Source organism: Lates calcarifer, linkage group LG7_1, assembly GCF_001640805.2.
Source record: "Lates calcarifer isolate ASB-BC8 linkage group LG7_1, TLL_Latcal_v3, whole genome shotgun sequence".
NCBI lineage: Eukaryota > Metazoa > Chordata > Actinopteri > Centropomidae > Lates > Lates calcarifer.
In genome coordinates, this window is record NC_066839.1 from 16,583,562 (window position 1) to 16,602,495 (window position 18,934).

General features: G+C 39.2%; 2 protein-coding genes across 2 annotated transcripts in view; one reads left to right on the forward strand and one right to left on the reverse strand.

The window, feature by feature from the left end:
- The window catches only part of mmut (methylmalonyl CoA mutase), a 49,899-nt gene extending 43,757 nt beyond the window's left edge, over positions 1-6,142 (forward strand). The window contains exon 13 of the mRNA XM_051071976.1: positions 5,240-6,142. Coding sequence (XP_050927933.1) covers positions 5,240-5,368 — 129 coding nt within the window. The 3' untranslated portion in view covers positions 5,369-6,142. The remainder of the gene's footprint in view (positions 1-5,239) is intronic.
- Positions 6,143-6,294: 152 nt separating this feature from the next.
- opn8b (opsin 8, group member b) lies at positions 6,295-18,514 on the reverse strand. The gene is given in 5 exon segments (XM_018697932.2): positions 6,295-10,440; positions 10,745-10,873; positions 10,875-11,074; positions 12,507-12,800; positions 18,427-18,514. Coding segments are annotated over 5 exon segments (1,050 nt in total). The 5' UTR covers positions 18,497-18,514; the 3' UTR covers positions 6,295-10,083.
- Between the last annotated feature and the right edge of the window lie 420 nt (positions 18,515-18,934).

The window sequence follows — 18,934 nt, forward strand, 5'->3', positions numbered from 1 at the left end:
ATGTGATGCGACCCTGCAGGCAGCCATCAAGTATACTGTATATAAACTGACAACACTTCTATGCCTGCTGTCTATCAGACAGTTTAATATCTTTGGCTCAGTGCCTTTGTTGGAAGGTCAGTGGGCATTAAAAGTCAATACATTTTGAGCAGAACTGTCAGAACAGGTAGAAGGAAATGCCACACTGCTTAGCCAGAATGAAGCACCCTCTCCCCTAAGGCATATGCTTGAAGCAAGAACATTGTACAAATGCAGATGACAAGCTGTTGTCATGAAGAGGCAATGAAGTGTTTGCTACTTTAGGGCAAAACTGCTGTATCTATGGATCAGGATCAAAACAAGATGACAGTCAAGAGGATTGTTACAATATGCCTGTTCCAAATGACAAATGGCTTCTCATCAAATGATACATAGTTGGACATTAGATATGCCTCAGTTTAAAGCATGGACACACAGTGAAGTGTTTGTATGTGTGGTGTATACACTATAATTCATCTTCCAAGGCTAAATCTTTGTCACAAACATGTCATGCTTATGTAATGCATCCATGCGATTATGTGTTGATCATCAGTTAAAGGTCCAGCTGCTCAGGGCTCATGGGAGACTGGGCTTTACAGTTGTACAGTTGTAAGGCACATTCACAGTATGACTGCTGCATGTGCTGAGGAATCATAAAAATTAAGGCCATTTTCACTCAGCTCAAGGTCAAGGTGGAGGGTCAATTTTCCTTTAATATGTTCTAATTTTAAGTAAAGAGTACTTAAACAAATCTTAAAAAAAAAAAAAAAAAAGTTTGACCAGTTGACAGATCCATGTTTAGTGTATCTAGAGAATTCTATTAATAGTATAAATGTTTGTCAGCAGGGCAGATAAAAACTGTCCTCTTTATGTCTCCTTTGTTCCAGGTGAGGGAAAGTCGTGACCCAGAGGTAGCAAAGAAGTGCCTGGCAGCCATTGAGGAATGTGCCCAAACCAGAGAGGGCAACCTTTTAGCCCTGGCTGTGGAGGCAGCTCGAGCCAGGTCAAACCCCCCACAGTCACTAAAATCTCTGTTTGCAATGACCACTCTTATGCCTGGATGAATTTAGCTTCAGATACTAAATGTAATTGCTACAAAGTTTCCTGTGTTTCCTTCAAATTTGCCTTCAGCAAAATGTCTTCATAATACAGATGAAGTCTGTGAGTAGATTACAGGCAGTGATCACATAGCCTGTTCCATTTTCATAACAGTTTATTGCGGATTTGAAACAATGTCCCCATTTATAAGATCCTCTCACAAGCATATGCCATTAAGTAACATGATCATCATGGTATGTTTCTTCAAATTTCTTGGTCCTTCGAAATTTTAATCAGTGTGGTTTTGGTGAGTATTCCTTCATACCTGAGGCTGTCATGTGGCAGGTCATTAACCAATCACACCAAATCATGTGTGCTAAATGCAGGGTGGGAGGAGGGGTGGGGGTAGGGACGACAGAGAGAGAGCGAGAGAGCGAGCATGCAAGCATATTTCTCATACTGAACTGTGCAGTACTGTGTGCAGTGCTGAGTGAAAAGCCCCCATGCTGAGCACAGCATGTAGCCTCTCTGCAAGTGGGCTGCAATCAGCATGATAGGTGAGAAGCACTGGTACAACATGACCAGGATTACTTAACTCTCACAATAATGTATAACCACTTAAACATCCCATGCAACTTCACTACCATTAGACCTTTAATCCATCACGGTATAATATGCTGTGTGCTTTCATATTACCACAAATGCGTAATTTTCATTTCAACCTTTGACTTACAAATTATATTGAAGTTCCTTGATTGTTGTTGTCTTATTACCCTCACTACATCAGTGATATTGTGGTAGATGAGACTACAGTAAATCTTTCTGCCATGTGACCCAGATACTAATAAGGTGCTGCAATAAATCATACAGATAATTAAGCATTCTGATCATAATTGTGAATTTCTGTAACGAAAAAGCAAGCCAATCAGCATCTAGTTTATCAAACATGGATGTCTTAAAATGAGTTGGAGCAAAATGAATGATGGTACTATTTCTACTGTATTATTTATTAGTTGAATGTGAAAACCTGTTGAAGAAAATTCTGTCTGCTCCTTTCTACAGATGCTCTGTTGGTGAAATTACTGATGCCATGAAGAAAGTGTTTGGCGAGCACAAGGCCAGCACCAGGATGGTGAGCGGGGCTTACCGCAGCGAGTTTGGGGAGCATGAAGAGATTGCTCTGGCCCACAATAGGTAGAAAAATAAAACTAAACAGCATCTGGATCGTCATGATAGACAGACTGATTTCTTGTATTTCAAGTACTTAAAGTTTTTTTTTCTCTCTTTCAAATCTCAGAGTTGCAGATTTTAAGAAGCAGGAGGGCAGGAACCCTCGACTGCTTGTGGCAAAGATGGGGCAGGATGGCCATGACAGAGGAGCCAAAGTCATTGCCACAGGGTTTGCTGACCTGGGCTTTGATGTAGACATAGGACCACTGTTTCAGGTCAGTGTCATACAGTAGATCAAAAGTTGTAATTCTACCTAGAGTTACTACTCAAGGTAGAGGTTGCAACCTGAGGTAAACAAGAGGTATTCATATAAACTGCCAGTTAGAAATACCTTATAACATGCATTTGGATTCATGAAAAGTAATGCCCTAAATTTAACAAAGTAGTTTGTTGAACAGTTAAGCAATAGAAGTTACTCAAAAAATGTTCTTAAGTTTTAGTACAGGTATATTGAAACTGACCTACTGTAGATGAAGCCTTTTGATGGTGAAACCTACATTTCTTACAGGTGCAGGAATGTTCTTAATCTGATTAAACTTAAAAGACAAAATCTTGCATTTGTTTTTCTTTCAATTTTCTAACAAACACACTTTATATTTAAGAACCTCTGAAACTGGCAAATCTTAGACACTAAAAGTTTGTAATTAGTGCTTTATTGGTAAAAACTGACAGTTGCACGATAAATAAACTGTATGTTGTAATGATTCTGGAACTGAGACTGAAAACTGCAATATAAACATCCACAATCTTGTACTACAATATAGGAAGACAGAACTGTTTTCCCTTCTGTTTTCTAATTTTATTGTATTCATAATGGGACTCGCCAACACACTGGGCAGTAAAAGCTTCTGTAAGTATACTTTACTGCTAGGCAATCCAAAATGGATTAAAACTGACATTTAGTCTGATCAGTCACAGGTGCAACTAACAACCCCAATAAGCAAGTGTGAATGTGTTCCTCTCAGGTGTGTCAGTATGTAGTAGTAGTTTCACTTGTATTTTTCTTGCTATCACAAGTCAAAAGGCAGTGGCAGGAAATGAAGGGATTTGTTTCATTAATATTTAAAGTAATGACTTTAAATATTAATGAAACAAATCCCTTCACATGCTCAGTCAGTTGTTTGTCAGTTGTTTGTATTGTATATGGATTTCATTCAGGTGCATAAATGTGTGTTAAGTCCTGATCACTGATCTGAAGGTGTACAGAATGCATCTTTTGTGTGGAGCACATTAAGGAGATAAAAGAGCCTGATGACGTGCATATTGAGGGTGTGCAACCCACAGCACCAGTGAAATAATTTCTCAACCACTGATCACAAGACTGCGTTAAGCACAGCTTCTGGCAGTGCGTAAATACATAATGAAATATGTTATACATGAATAGCAAGTGTTGTGCTAAACTGCTGTCATCTTCAACACCAGGCTCACAAAACAGCGTGGGAACAGTGTTTTATGTCACGGAATTACATTTAAATTTAGACTAAGCAGAAACACTCAGATTTTTATTGACATTCATGTGAACCTGTGAGCCTCAGCTGATGTTGGGGTAAATGGGAAATACATGTAGACTTATTTCATATTTACAAATGTTGACTTTAAATGCAGTTTCACTAAATCTAAAATCTCAGAATCAGAGTTGGGGATATACAAAGGACAGCATTTTTACTTTCTTTGCAAGTAACTTATAAGTGATCAATTTTATTGAAGCCTACAGCTAATAAAGCAGCTGGTTTTCACTCAAATCTGTGGTACATTTTGAGTCTGTACTTTGCAGTGGTGGAACTGCACCATACTATACTGAGAAGTGTTTCTAATATGTAGTCTTTTCCATGTCTGGGTTTTGAACAGACTCCCTCTGAGGTTGCCCAGCAGGCAGTCGATGCAGACGTTCACTGTGTTGGGGTCAGCACACTTGCCGCAGGACACAAGACCCTGGTCCCAGAGCTCATCAAGGAACTACGAAAGCTCAACAGGCCAGATATCCTTGTCATCTGTGGAGGCGTCATCCCACCACAGGTAACCTCTGACTTTCATGGTCATCAAATCATTAAATCTCTAAGCTTAATTTGTGTTTGCACCTTTTCAAAGCAAACACTTTAATGTTACAGTCCAGGCAATGAATTTAATTTCAGCCAACTTGAATTAAAAGTCCATGCACTAGACTATGTGCAAACTGTAAATGTGCTTTTCTAATCACATTGACTACTCAAAGCGCTTCACACCACAGGTCACATTCACCCATTCACACACTTACATTCTTACAGCACTTGTTCTATACATTTAAGTGCTCTCTAAAACAGACACACACATTCGTATGCTGATGACACATCGGAGGCAGTTTTGGGGTTCAGTATCTTGCCCAAGGATACTTTGGCACACAGATTGGAGGAACCGGGGATCGAAGGGCGACCGCTCTACTTGATTCTGTGGTTCTTGTTTAGTTGTCACAGGGGAGACAGTGGATACTGAAGCAGCAAAGCCTTAAATAATATATTGGTCTATTTTCCTACAGTTCTCCTAGGCAAACTCTTTATGCATAGCCTCCAGCATTACCATTTGCATTCTTGGGACCTTGAAAACACATTGTTTAGAATTACGTGATAAGCACACAAATAACATTTAAAAAATGTCACCTGTGCTGTCATGTGGGGAGAGAACAAGTCTGTCATGAGTGCTGCCCTGATTCGTATGATCATCATTACCACGCTAAAGGATTTCCTCAATTTCATGCAGCGCCATCTGATTTCTTGTAATCCTGTTCCTGCCAATCTCAGCATTTCCCTGCCAAACACATATCATCCCTTTTCTTCTGGGAACGAATCTAGTTTAATTATATTCAACATAATTAATAGCATAGGGACTGTGCACATCCTCCTTTCCCCATATAATGGAAGCTGATTTCCTTCTCAGCTGCAGTCAGTCTTAACTGTGTTACACTACTGTGTGTATGCAGGACTATGAGTTCTTGTACCAGAGCGGTGTGTGCGCCATATTCGGTCCAGGAACCAGGATCCCACAAGCTGCGGTCGAGGTTATTGACAACATTGAGAAGAGTCTGGAAAACATCCGGCAGGCCATGTGAACTCTTTTGGGGGGGGGGGACTACAACAAGAGCTGTCTTCTCATGCTGTGTCAAGAACAAAGTCACAAGTGAGAGCCAGCATTTCTGTACAGAATCCGCTTGACTAGTAGCCTGACATAACCTCTTCACTTGGAGAAATGCTGATTTAGATAATTATTTCCCTTTTGAGGCATGCTTGTGTGCGAATTGCATTGGTTGCCGGGGTTAATGGGATAAACGTCCATTTTTATGAACAAAATTAGATTATATTAAGATAGTCTAGTCTAACTCAGGCTTAAACAATACATTATACACTAAATTTAATGAAATGCGGATTTTCTTAATGTGACAGAAATGTGGCTTGAGGTGAGCAGAGGTGAGCATTTTCTTCATCCAATATAAAACAAAGGACAACACTATAAACGTTGGAATGTAATGCTTTTATTGTGAAATGTCTGTGTGTAATTTGCAGTTACCCAGCAGGGTGTTATTAGTGCCGACATAGCAGAGATGGATATACAGAAAATTCTGTCAAAACAAAGCTCTTTGGAACCATTACCCTGTCTTTTATGTTCATGGACAATAATAATCTATAATCTTGACAGTGGCTTTCTGTTGTTCTGATCTCTTTCCTTCTGGCATCATGTTTAATTTAACCAGCCTCAGTTCAAGGAGAAAACAGAACAGTGATCACAATTTATTAAGCAGTTGGAAACTGTATTTTTCTACATGTGATTGTGAATCAGATCTAGCTCTTCTTGGTCTAAATAAAGTATGTGAGCTTTTGAAATGTGACTTGCATCTGAAAATTGTGTAACCTCTTTCTGATACATTCAGATAAGTGGATGAATTCAATCTCTTTTAAGTCTGGTAAAATATGAGGACAGTGCTTTTATTGAATGGTAATATCGCAAACCTAACTTGTGAGAGTTTTTGGAAATATGGAAATATCATTTATTTTGACATTGAGAAAATTGCAGTAACTGGCTTAGGAGGTGGAATATACAGTATGTACTCGTTAGAAGCTGCGACCTCTGTCATTCTCTGGAGATACTGTGTGGACACATTCATTTCAGGTTCCCATTGGGTATTTCTGGCTCGAAATCAAACCCTTTAGGGTGTTAACATTAGAAGGACATTATGGACTATCTGTCCCCTCAGTGCTGTCCCTTCAGTTTACTCTATTTAGTTCCATGTTTATATGAAGACCTACGCTCTGCAGTTCCTCTGGTGCATAGGACTAGTTCTAGCGAGGGTGTTTCTCCAGAATGTCATTCAGTTGTTTGGTTGGGCCACCATTTTGGTCCAGACTGAAATATCAACTATTCAACAATCACAACTATTGGATGTCTAAGGATGCTCAGTTATCCTGGTCATGGTGTCTCAAGGTGCTATACAAAGTGTTCATGGCATGACTAATGTGCCAACTTGCATGATGGCCTGGTGGGTCAATGACTCAAGACTCTTCAAGAACCTCAAGTCACTTAATAGCATGGTGACATTAGCATTTAGCCCTAAACTCTGCCATGCCTAAATACAACCTCACCAAGCCATTAGCACTGCAGTAGTTCATTTCAAATATTTATTCAAATGCTTAAGGTAACACTATATTCAGTGTCCAGTATTGGTAGTCATTTACAAATTGTAGTGCAGTATTAATGCATAAGGTAAGAGAATGCAAAGCGTTAGTGCATACTGCATAGCAGGAAGGTGAGTTTCACTTTTCCCAGTGTTATGGTTTACACAGGTTTGTCTGTTCAGGTAGCCAGTGACTGTGGTGCTGTCTATTGTCAGCATAACATTTGATTCACACAAACAGCACAAAATGGCTGATGTGTTTCTAATATGTCACGAGTTTTCCATGATTGATGTGGCACGTTGCTGCGGTTACATTTCTTACAGTAGCTTATTTAATTTTATTCTCAAAAGGATTTCATACTTTAGCTGTTTCTGAAGTGTTCATGCTGCATACCAACAGTATGGAAATTCTAGTATGTGAGATGTATATCAATGTAGACCTTGACATTTTAAACATTTTTAATGGAGTTTTCCACAAACTGACTGACGTTGCCATTCTTAATGCCCCAATCCCTGGCTGCAAATGAATAAGAGAAAAGATTCTCAAATGTCAGAATTGAAGATGCTCCTCCACAAAGCATAAAGGCGACTGCATGCCCACGTCCCACAGTTGTTACCGTGCCTGACTAGAATACACAGCATCACTGTGTTCATTAAACACAACAACACCGTTGTTCTTTTTGATTCATGATAGAGGCTGGACGTGTTTTATTACCTTACCATGGTGCATTCATTGTCCAATACTTTACTGTGTTCAGTCAGTGTTTATTCTCAAGCATGACCAATAGATGTGCACACGAATATGCTCAAAGTCCATGATGCTAAATTCACAAATTTTAAAAATAATGAAACACTGTCAACAGTAATTACAAGGTGCAAAAAACAAATCAAACAAACAAAAAACTACACAACACAGCAGATAGAGTATTTACCCCTCAGTCAAGCTCACTGAAAGAAAAATCTTGAGAGAGGAATTGCAGGTGTCAGCATATCAGAGAAAATATTCCCTGGCTAAAGCAGGACAGCAAAAAAATCTCTGCTAAGCAGAAGGATGTAGTGACATGAAAGAAATCCTTTTTTCCCTGAATTACATACAGTAATATCCTGTTGTACCGCAGCTTTGACTACAGGCAGCAGACAGTCAAGGGGGATTTATTAAAGCCCTGGTGATATGAAAATCTGCCACACACTGAAGAGCTTTGATGTCCAGAGTCGTAAGTGCTCACAAAGTTGAAAATAAAAGATTTGAAAAATAAAGCTCATTATTTGATCTTTTTATTATTAACAAATCCCATGAAAGGCCAAACACAGCAATAAACTTATCCTACTGTCTAGTACGGATTGTGGCCGAAGTCTGATGCAGTGTATTCCTTTGTGCATCAGAACTCCATTGTTGTTGACAACACCATCCCACCTCAAAATCCACTAAGTCATTTGTTCTTGTGCTTTTGACCATATTGTATGGTCATCATTAGCAGGCAGAGTCTGACCAGTTTCCACGGGGCTGAAAAGGTTCAAACTTTCTATGACCTTTCTATACCTCTCATCCATGTCTCAAGGTTCACGGTAACTGAGCGGACTCAGTCGGCTAATGAGAACTGTGATACAGATGAAAGCTCCAGAACAGGCAAGTTAGTGAAGCCTGGGTCATGACTGTTTTGTCAACTGCTCTTTCCAGGGTCACCAATGAACAGACAAGCTCAACTCTACTGATGTTCAAAAACATTTGCTGGAAAAGTGTGATATTTTGGGAAGTATGCTTTTTTGCCAAGAAGCTGATGAGACGATCAGTGCCACTCACATCTCGGTATGTTAAATATGAAGCTATGTTGCAGCCAGCTTAATTCAGTTCAATTCAGTTCAAACACAGGACCAGCCTGACTCTTATTAAGGTAATAAAGTCTGTCTAACAGTACCTGTAAAACTCACTTATTAACATGGTAAATCTCATTTGCTGTATATGTCCAAAATACAAAGTATAAAAACAGAGTACACTTAATTGGCACGTGGCTGTAGCTTCATATTTACCATACAGATGTGAGAATGGTATCAATCTTCTCATCTATCTCTTGTATGTGTATTTCCCAAAGTATCAAACTATTCAAAAAGGAAGAAAGAAGCTATACTTTTGCATTTAGGTGACACACTCCCATTACAGTGAGCTCCAGTCTAGTGGTGAAGCAGTACCTGACAGTACTGAGCAGAATAAATTCATTTTGGTCCAAATTTGTTAGAAATAAAAACATAAAATAATGGCAGTCCTTTAAATATAAGAGATGATAACACTCCATATGAATACACAAAATGGGTGTAAAGATTTACTCACAGCATTGAACTTATCTATGTAACATTGTCTTCTTCAGAGAAACCATTTGGTAACATGGACAATATTCGTTATTTTTGTAAACATTTTTTGAGACGGATGTATGAAACACAATCAGCTTTGACATGTCACATGATTAAATCTTAAACTTAAAGTTTAACACATGCAATAATTGGTAAATTTTTCTCCTGAACTGACACTGAAAATACAGATTTTTTTTGTCTGAAAAATAATCAAAAAACTAATCTAATCAAACAAACAAGTATCATCACAGATTTAAGTTTAAAGAATTACAGTAAACATCTCTTCTGTTTTCTGTACTCAAAATAGTTTGTCATATTCTGCTTTACAACCTTTGGTTTGTGATGTGTTTAAATGCATGTTTTTCTTTAATTCATTCCTTCCTCCACTTCTCTGCTTCTTTCACATCTTGCTGTATTATCGTGTAAACACGTATAATACACGAAAAACGGGAAAACTAAAAGCTGTGGTAAATTCTTGGGCTACAGTGGTTCAGAGGGTTTAGCCACTTGTAAGAACAGATTTAACTTTAATCTACAGCTTAGTTGGCTGAACATTCACAGCATTTAAGATATTGTGCAAACATGCCCTTTCATTCATCCATGCACAAAAAAAGACCAGAACTACCCTGCTTGTTATATTACAACAGCACACACCAGTTGTACTGGAAAAAACAGGTGTTTTCTATCCTGATAATGTTTGTGAGATAACACATTATGAGGCCACTAATGTTTCCACAGTTTACAGCACAAAAGTCTTTGATTACGAGTAAACCTCCTTCTTCTGAAGCATGTCCTGAAAAAACAAAGTCTTTTCAACCCAAAGTTACCATGTCTGACACAGTACTCTCCTGCAGAGTAGACCGTGCTGCTATTTTGGGCTTGATGTCAGCACTAACCATGTAAATTGTATTGTCATTGACACTGTTGGAAACATGGCATGAAGTAAACCCCAGGCACTTCCCTCGCAGCTGCTTAACCTCTCTTTTGAAGCTCTGGCTGAAGATGTAGTATATCATGGGATTGTACACAGTGGAGCTCTTTGCAAACATGCACGGCAGGAGACTGACTTCAGGTGGGATGGTGCTGCTGTCACGGAGAACGGACCACATGCTTACCAGGCTATAGGGCGCCCAGCAGGCGATGAAGCCTACACTGATCAGAACAGCTATCTGCAACAGAACAAGAGCATAGAGTCAGTAAAGATCCAACAAGATCGCTGGCATTTCATTCCATTTTCTGAACATCACTCAGAATTAGACTGTGGTTGAAATATCCAGCTTCTGCCCTAGTGGTAGTACTAACACAAACTTGACCAAACCACCCACTGACACTTCAGTGGTATAAAAACAGAATTCAGATGGACACATTTGGAGCATGATGTTCATATATCCTTCTGTTGAAAATATCTACTTTGGCAGTCTCCAAATTTATAATAGCGGTAGTAGATGTTTCTCATCAGAAAGAGTGACTTACTATCAACAGCCTCCGATGCAGCTTGACAATATTAGGGATTCGGTTGCAGTTGTTCATCGATTTTTTGTAGGTGAAATGGAGCTTGATGGCGATGCCAAAGTAACAGCAGATGATGATGACAGAAGGTATGGACAAGGTTGAAGGAGAACATGGAGATGACAAAAGAGAAGCCCTCGTGTTTCATCTGTCCCCAGGCGAGTGAGCAGGACAGCCCAAAGGGCTCAGGGCCATACCGGCCCCAGCCCAGTGCAGGGAACAGAGCCCAAATCAGAGCATACAGCCAGGTCCATAAGCATAGTATCTTCACCTTTTTCCAGCTGATTTTTTCCCCTGCAAAGAGAAAAAGAAAAGTTGGTTGTGTTCCTTTGTTGTTTCAACATGCTGTACATAATAGACAGGAGGTCTTTATTAATGGACTTATGAGGAGCAGATTATAGAACTATGCAAAATAGATGAGCTATTTTCCAGATTTTCTGAAAATGACATGCACTATAGTCAGTAATTATAACTGCAACATCTAAAGCAAGAACACTGTCCAAACAATAGAGATGAATACAAATGAAAACTTATGGCTGGTGTAATGTAATATGGAAAACTGAGTATACAGTGATGAGGAGATGCACAAGGCACTTCAGTAAGACCATCACCATTGGACAAACAGCAATTTGCTATCTAGTGGAAGGTAATAAGAGGCAATGTCATCCACATGCTTGTCAGGCTCTTAAGCATGTTCAAAGAGGCTTACAAGCGTGTCTGGCTAAATATACAAACAGTATGTACTTTATATATACACACGTAGGCACAAACATATACAAATACATATCTACATATACATAAATATATATGCAAAAACAATTACATGGGCTGACATAAATATCTAAGATGTGCCTCATACTGAAAAATGGCTTAAACAGTCTGGATATTGTATTTATCACACAGGAAAGATAAGCTATTACAACAGTAAAAGACAAGAAAGAACCTCTCTTTCAGATCCTCTGGATGTAATGTCTGCTGTACTATGTTCTCTGCATGTTGCAGGTCTGCTTGTTTTACCAATATCTTGAAGCTGCCCAAGAACATGAGAGAGGTTAAATGGCCTCCTTTTTCTTCCTTCTGGCAAATTACTGAACTGTGCTTATATGTGGACACATTCAGAGGCGGTTCCTGGAGACCTGTCACTTGTTTTTCTAAAGTGTTATTGTCGTCTCTCCCTGGAGCCATACCTTGATGTGAGTCTCATCCTATATAGACTTTGTTTTATGCTCTCCGTGTTACCACTTTTCTTCTTGCATAACAATTATAAAAGTGCACATGAACAGTTTCTTATTATGGGAGTCAAGTCTGTCAGTACGGTGGATTACTATTTTCATGGTGAGAGCCTAGCTGGAAGTACAGCTGCATTGTTATTCAAACAGGAATAATCCATATATCAAAGCAGCTTAGTCTGTCACACAATGTGACCACTTGCAGCATCTAAACTTACAGGAACGGGCTAGCTGTTTCTTTGTTTTCAGACATAGCAGCAAGTCAGCTAAGCTAACCTAACTGGACTGCTACACAATTGAGAGTATTTCCCACAGGAAGAGTCAGTCTGTGAATAATGGTGATATTGTCTTTTGGAGCACAGAAAGTGTGAAAATAAGGTTTCACAGAGGTTAGTTAAATTACTGCACAAATTTCCCATTGTAATTGTGCTCTCTGAATAATACATCTTAAAATACCAAGTACTTTTATCTGTTTATTGAAGCTGAGATTTACTTACTGTTAGACTGCAGATTGAGGGAAACAATGAAGCGCACTATGGCCAAGATGGTCAAGTTCATGATGCTGGCGACGCCGAAGAAGAATCCCGCCAGACCGTAATAAAAACAGGTAACATCTCCTCCAAGCCAGTGGTGGCTCCAGGCAGAGGCCACAGCCAGAGGGTACATGGTGACAGCTGCTCCCAGGTCTGTCACCGCTAGATTCACACTCAGCAGCTCTGGTGGTTTCATTCTTGATGATCTTTTGTATGCCATGATGAGAACCAGAAGGTTTCCAATAATGGAGAGCACAGCTGAGACAGACATGATGAGGAGGAAAAGAAGAATACAGAGGTTTTAGCTAACAACAGTATCAAACCTGCAAATACACATTTAAAAGCTACAAGGCCAGCTGAAGTCAATTACATTACATTTTCCCTCTTGTATGTTTACTGCAATAAACAAATCATGAATATTTACAGACTGATTTCTTGATCGCAGCTCCAGAAGCTTATCTTACCTGTTAATGGACTTAAATATCTACTAGGTATTATAAAGTTTAAGGGGAGGCCTATGTGCCTGAGGACAATTTGCTCATGTTATTACCCACCATCGACCCCACTCACAAACTGCCTTATTTAGGCAGATTTTCCTGCTGTCTCTGTTGTTATTATCAACATATCCCTGTTGGTCTGTGGGCAATGTTACCCCTGGGCACATTTAAAGGGTCCAATTACCAAACACAAAATGATACAACTCTAGGAATGTCTGTTACACTGTTATAGACATAAATAGATTGGATATGGGGAAGATGCACTTCATTTATTTATTTTTATTTTTTTGTTACCCTGCACAGTTATAACATTGTTATTTCCAGTCACAGACTGTTGACATATCAGGAGCAGGAGGGAGATGCTCTGTTAAATGTTTAGGACATAAATTAAGGAATGTGCCCTCAGCCCTTTGTTTGTTTTGGACAATCCGTAAATGCATTCAAAATAAAGTAGCGCTGACAGGTCAAACACAGAATGAACACACATTAACCAGACCCAAACATAATCACGAGCTGTGTAAAGAAGGCACAGAGCCGTCATGTGTAATGTATGTGAGGATTACAAAGTCAAAGTGTAAAACAAACAGAGGATGGACAGTGGTGGGAGCAACAGCATCACAGATTTGTGTTAGACAGATGTACTAATGACAGGAGGTCAATACACATATCACGATGGTGGAAAGAACTAAGAACTAAGCTAAGTGCAAAACATGCAAAAGTAGACTGTGGCATTGCTACTTGTACTTAAATAAAATATCTTTGTCCATTTCCTTCACTGTGTCTACTAAATTCAGTTAGGTTACGGTTTGCAAGGTAACGTTAGCTTAACTCAGTGTAAAGACTCTAAACAGGGAAAAAGCTAGTCTCTCTCACTCCAAAGGTTAAGTAAAATGTCTACAAGCGTATTTGATCTCATAATACATGCAAAATCTAGGTGGAAAAACAAGTGTGTAGTGTAAAAGTTTTACAGCCAATGTACCAATATACAATAATAACATAGTTGTATCAAAGCCCTAGAATAACCTCAAATTTTTCACTAAAGGTGAAACGCTTTCAGCCTCTGCAGTCACATCTTCGCTTCACTTTGTACCTCTCCAGGTGAAGCTTTTTTTAAATATCAAACAATTCCTTTGAGTAGGATAGACTGAATCTAAGTGGTGTCATTACATTATTAACTGTACATGTACATGTAAAATTACAATCGCATTATACATCTACCATCCAGTCTTTAGCTTGTCTCCAGCCCTGTCCTTCCAGTCTGCCTCTTTCAGCTGCGTAGGAGGCCTTTTAACAGGGAAGAAAACCAGAAAAAAATAGGAGGAGAGAACTCATTCTTTAGCCATCACCTCCTGAGCACAACGCCTCTCTTGTTGTTTGGAACAGGAAAATGATAAATGGCATACACTACTGCTACTACAGCTCTCACAGTGTCCACCTGACCACAAGCTTACTGTTGCGTAACTGTAAGATGGCACAGAGGGATATATTCCTCTGGACACCTCATCTCATAAACTTTCAATTTATGCAGTCAGACAGAAATACAGTTAACCCCAAAACGATCATTTCCAGAATGAAAACATCAGCTCTGGTGTTGCCAGTGACTCCGGAAGACAGAATCTAACACCTTTGTTACATCTTTAAATTTTAATAGATAGCCTACTCTCACCTCAGTCCACATGATCATCATGTATGAAGCATAACCCTGGGGACTTGACCTCCTCTCAGAGAGTCAGTCTGTCTGAACAAGAGGCTTTATGTGTGACTGAACATATTCTATCGCATCAGCTTTGGAAGCAGGTTTTTCTAGCTGAATGAAATTTTTTGATATAGACTTGGCTATTAAATTTTTACAGCAACTTTTCACAAACCAGTAAACCTGCTGGGGTTCGAATACTTTTCTGACCTCTCCAGTGGAACAGGACAAACTCATCTACATAGCATATGTTTCAAGAGGTTTGTAGCTCTCACCGTCAGGAGCACTGTTTAAAAAAAAACAAAAAAAAAACTGAGGTAACATTTAGGACTTTCAGACTAATCATAGAAATGTGCTGAGTGTATTAAGTAAAAAGATCTTTTTCACTGAAACCTGGGTTCTAACAATAGAATAATATGCTGGAGAATGTGTCAAACCCTTGACCACTGGATAGCATCTTGAACTTCTCTTCTCACACCCTCTTACTCATTCATCACCCATCACTACACCTTATCTTATTAACTTTCCTGGCAAGACTAGTACAAGGGGATCCTATTTCTGCAATAGAGATACACTCAGAGCGTTTAAAGGCTTACTGCCATTTCAGTTAAACAGGCTATTGGTGCAAATTGCTCTATAATGTAACAATTAGGCAACCTTACCTTGGGGACAGAACAAACTCTTGGATTAACACTCTCTGGATAGATTTACAAAGATGTCTGAGACACAAATTTCTGTTTACTGATAACTCAACCCAGCTAAAATGGGAATAAACCTAATTAGGACATACAACTGCATTTTAAATGCATTTCTGTAAAACTAACACTAAGACTGACTTTCAGAATGTAATCTCCTTTGCTCTGTCTGTGTATCTACCCAAAAGAAACTCTGAACCTTAGACTTCATGCAGGAGTCATGCAGCTGTGGGACTGTTTAAGCAGTGACCACATCATCTTCCAGCTCACTGAAAATCACTTTCATGGAAGTACACCCAAGCCAATTGTTCTAGCTACTTACTGCACAAAAAAAGCAAAAGAAAGCGCCCTTCCTGTGACCCTCACTGCTTGTGTCTACAAGGAAAGCAAATCTGATTGAGTACAAGGGCTCTCCTTTAAAAATCCCTACTTATGTGCAATAATGTTGTATATGAGAGATATGTGATTCAAGATCTGTGGCATCTGCCTCCTAACTGATCCATAAGCACCAACCATACTAAATCAAATTTTTCACCACTTGGTTTATGGTTAGCGGCAAAAATGGGAGGTCACAGATGATACTGTAATGCTGTATTCAACAAATATTAACCATCCATGACCGCATGCGCTCCTCCTGGACAGACTCTACTTCACTGACTTTAAAGCAACACATTCTTCTCTGAAATTAACATGAATCTATACAAATACTCTATATAATACATAAAGACAGAAATATCTTGATCCAGATGGAAAGACTCCTCACAATATTGAATCTCCATAGTTTAACATATTGTAGCCCCCTCTGTATCTGAGCAGCCAAGCTCTATGTAATTACTATATGGGGGGTAGAGGGGGTGGGGGCGGGGTTTCATCCATATGAAACAGCTCCAAATTTAGAATCTTATTGTCTGCCAGAGATGCTTGTGACTGTTTATGTAACTTTGTGGTATTCGTTAATATATGATGCATTATTCCCATGAATGACCAAACCATCCCTATGGAACTTCTGGCTCATTCAGTAATTCAGTACAATTGGGCTGACTTCCAATTATTTATTTGTTGATGTATCCCTTCATTATTTATTTACTCCTTGTTCTACCATGAGTCCAATTTTATTCTTGTTCCCTTTTTTTATTCCATCCTTCCTTTGCTATATAATTAACAGTTACGTAAAGAGTTCTGTAGAAACTCTTGAATGGAACTGTTATGTATACTGTTATGTATGTAACTGTTAACTGACACTCAGCGTGCTATATTCTGCGTCTGGGATGTGAGCATCAGCTTCATCATTATACCTGACTTCTGTGTGCTGTCAGTGTGAAGAGAGGTTTTCCTCCTACTAATGACTTGAATCAGAGCAGTCGCATTAGCACTGACATCTCACTGTACTTCAGGACTAATGAGAGAGGACGTATTATACATCCAACCTGTGTGGGAACCAGAGAACAGAAAAGGGATGAGATATATAATGAATGCACACCCCCACCCCCACCCCCCACTTCCCCTCTTAAACCCCCTCTGGCAAGCCACTACAAGGTGCTTCAACTAGCTTGAGGGCTCATTACAAATCAGATTAATACAGCCTCACCTTTTTTTTTTTTTTTTTTAACATTGTGGTATATACTTCACGTGTGTTTTAATTATTTTTTGTGAAAAGTTCACATCATCACTGAGCAAATTGACATTATGTTAAAGAGAAGTCTTTAAATTTGATATTACTTGAACCCTCCAATTTCATTTACATCAGCCTAATGATAACCCTGTAATAGGTAATCCTATTAGGAAGACACTCACTGGCAAAGAAGAAACAATTAATGAATAATGAATAAATAATATAATGTCTTATTGTGTCTTATTGTATTATTTAATTATCGACATACCACCACAGTTCCACCAAATATATCTGGTTGCAATCCTGTTTTTTTTTTTTTTTTTGTTTTGTTTTGTTTTCAGGAAACATGCTAATCACAAATCATTAAAGATATCTTCTCTTGATGTCATATGATGCTTCCTGTCCTATTACATCTCTGTCTTCAAACTCTATCATCTTACTGTTTACGTTACAACCTGTGTCTTATGTCATCCTGGATGTTACATCATATTGCACCAAAAAAAAAAAAAAAAAAAAAAAAATGTCACGGGCAGAGGTGAGTTCTGTTAGAATAACATTTGTGTTAACGACATACTCAAAGTTGACACAGTTTGACACTTTTACATTTCCAAATAATGTCTGATTTATTGTAACGTAAAATGCATTGCAAAGATAGAATCAGCCTCACAGTCCTCCTGGGGTCAGGTGTGCGTGTCAACACTGAACCAATCTGCTTATTTTGTGCACTGGAAGAAAAGAATCATCTCACAATGTAAAACATGTATCCTCTGCCCCATGACCCTCCATCAGGATCAGCTGTCTGTACACGTAATATACTCTAATTATGCACATTGTGTTTGGCCAAAGCCACTATCATCTACCTTTCATTACTCTCTGTAAATTAATCACTCTTGTGTTTGATTGTGGATTTACTGTGTTATGATGAAGTTCTGCACAGATATGTGTGAAATAGCTTCAGGATGATTGCAGTGTCAATCATCATAACCAATTACAACAACTGCTAGGTCTCGCAGAGGCTGTGTCACATGACAGGACCCCTGTGGGGAGAGGATGTGAGCGGGTGGGAAGAATCCATCCTCTGTATGTAGATGTGAAAGTTGAAAAAGGTTGAGCCTAGATTTACATGAAGACAAAAACAAACAAACGCCTGCAAGGAGTAGTCAGCATCAGTGGTACAGAGTTGGTATGCGTAAAAATGGACTGTGAAATAGTAGAGTCGAGTGCTTTTTAAAATCTGTCTTCAAGTCACCGAATCCTGGAGAAGAACTGAATTCATCATAATGGTATATTTCATTCACACTGAAGTCCGAGCCGAGCCAGGCCGAGCCGGGCGTTTTAACAGCTTATTAAACAATTTACTCCACTTTACGCGCGGCTTTCAACTTACCCACAAACAGCAAGTAACATCCTGTGCCGATGTCCAGCGCAGGTGATAAAGTAGAGGTGTAGATATCCATTACAACCGTTCCCGGATAGCAGAGAATAAGTGATAGGTCTTCATGGGATGGAGGAAAATCAACATGTGAAACGTTCCGATGTCAGGTCCATCTGTCCTCGAGTAGTGGGGTTGGGGAGGGTGGGATGAGACGCAAGCGGTCCTCGGGGCGCAGCGCAGAGCTTCTGTTCCAGCTGGAGCTGGTGGTCTTTATACAGCGCGTCGTCAGGGTGATCATATATATATATATATAAGGGCTGGGCTAAAGGGCTGTGTTACTGCTTGAGAGACGAGCGCAGGCAAGTGAGCGAAAAAGAGAAACCTCTTGAAAAGTCAGGTTAGGGTTATCCTGCACCCTAAAAACAGGAGTCGGTGTTACATCGCAATGTAATCACTTCATACGACATATCTCAGATGTTTTTAAAATTCATCAAGAGAACATGAAAAGTGTTTATTTATT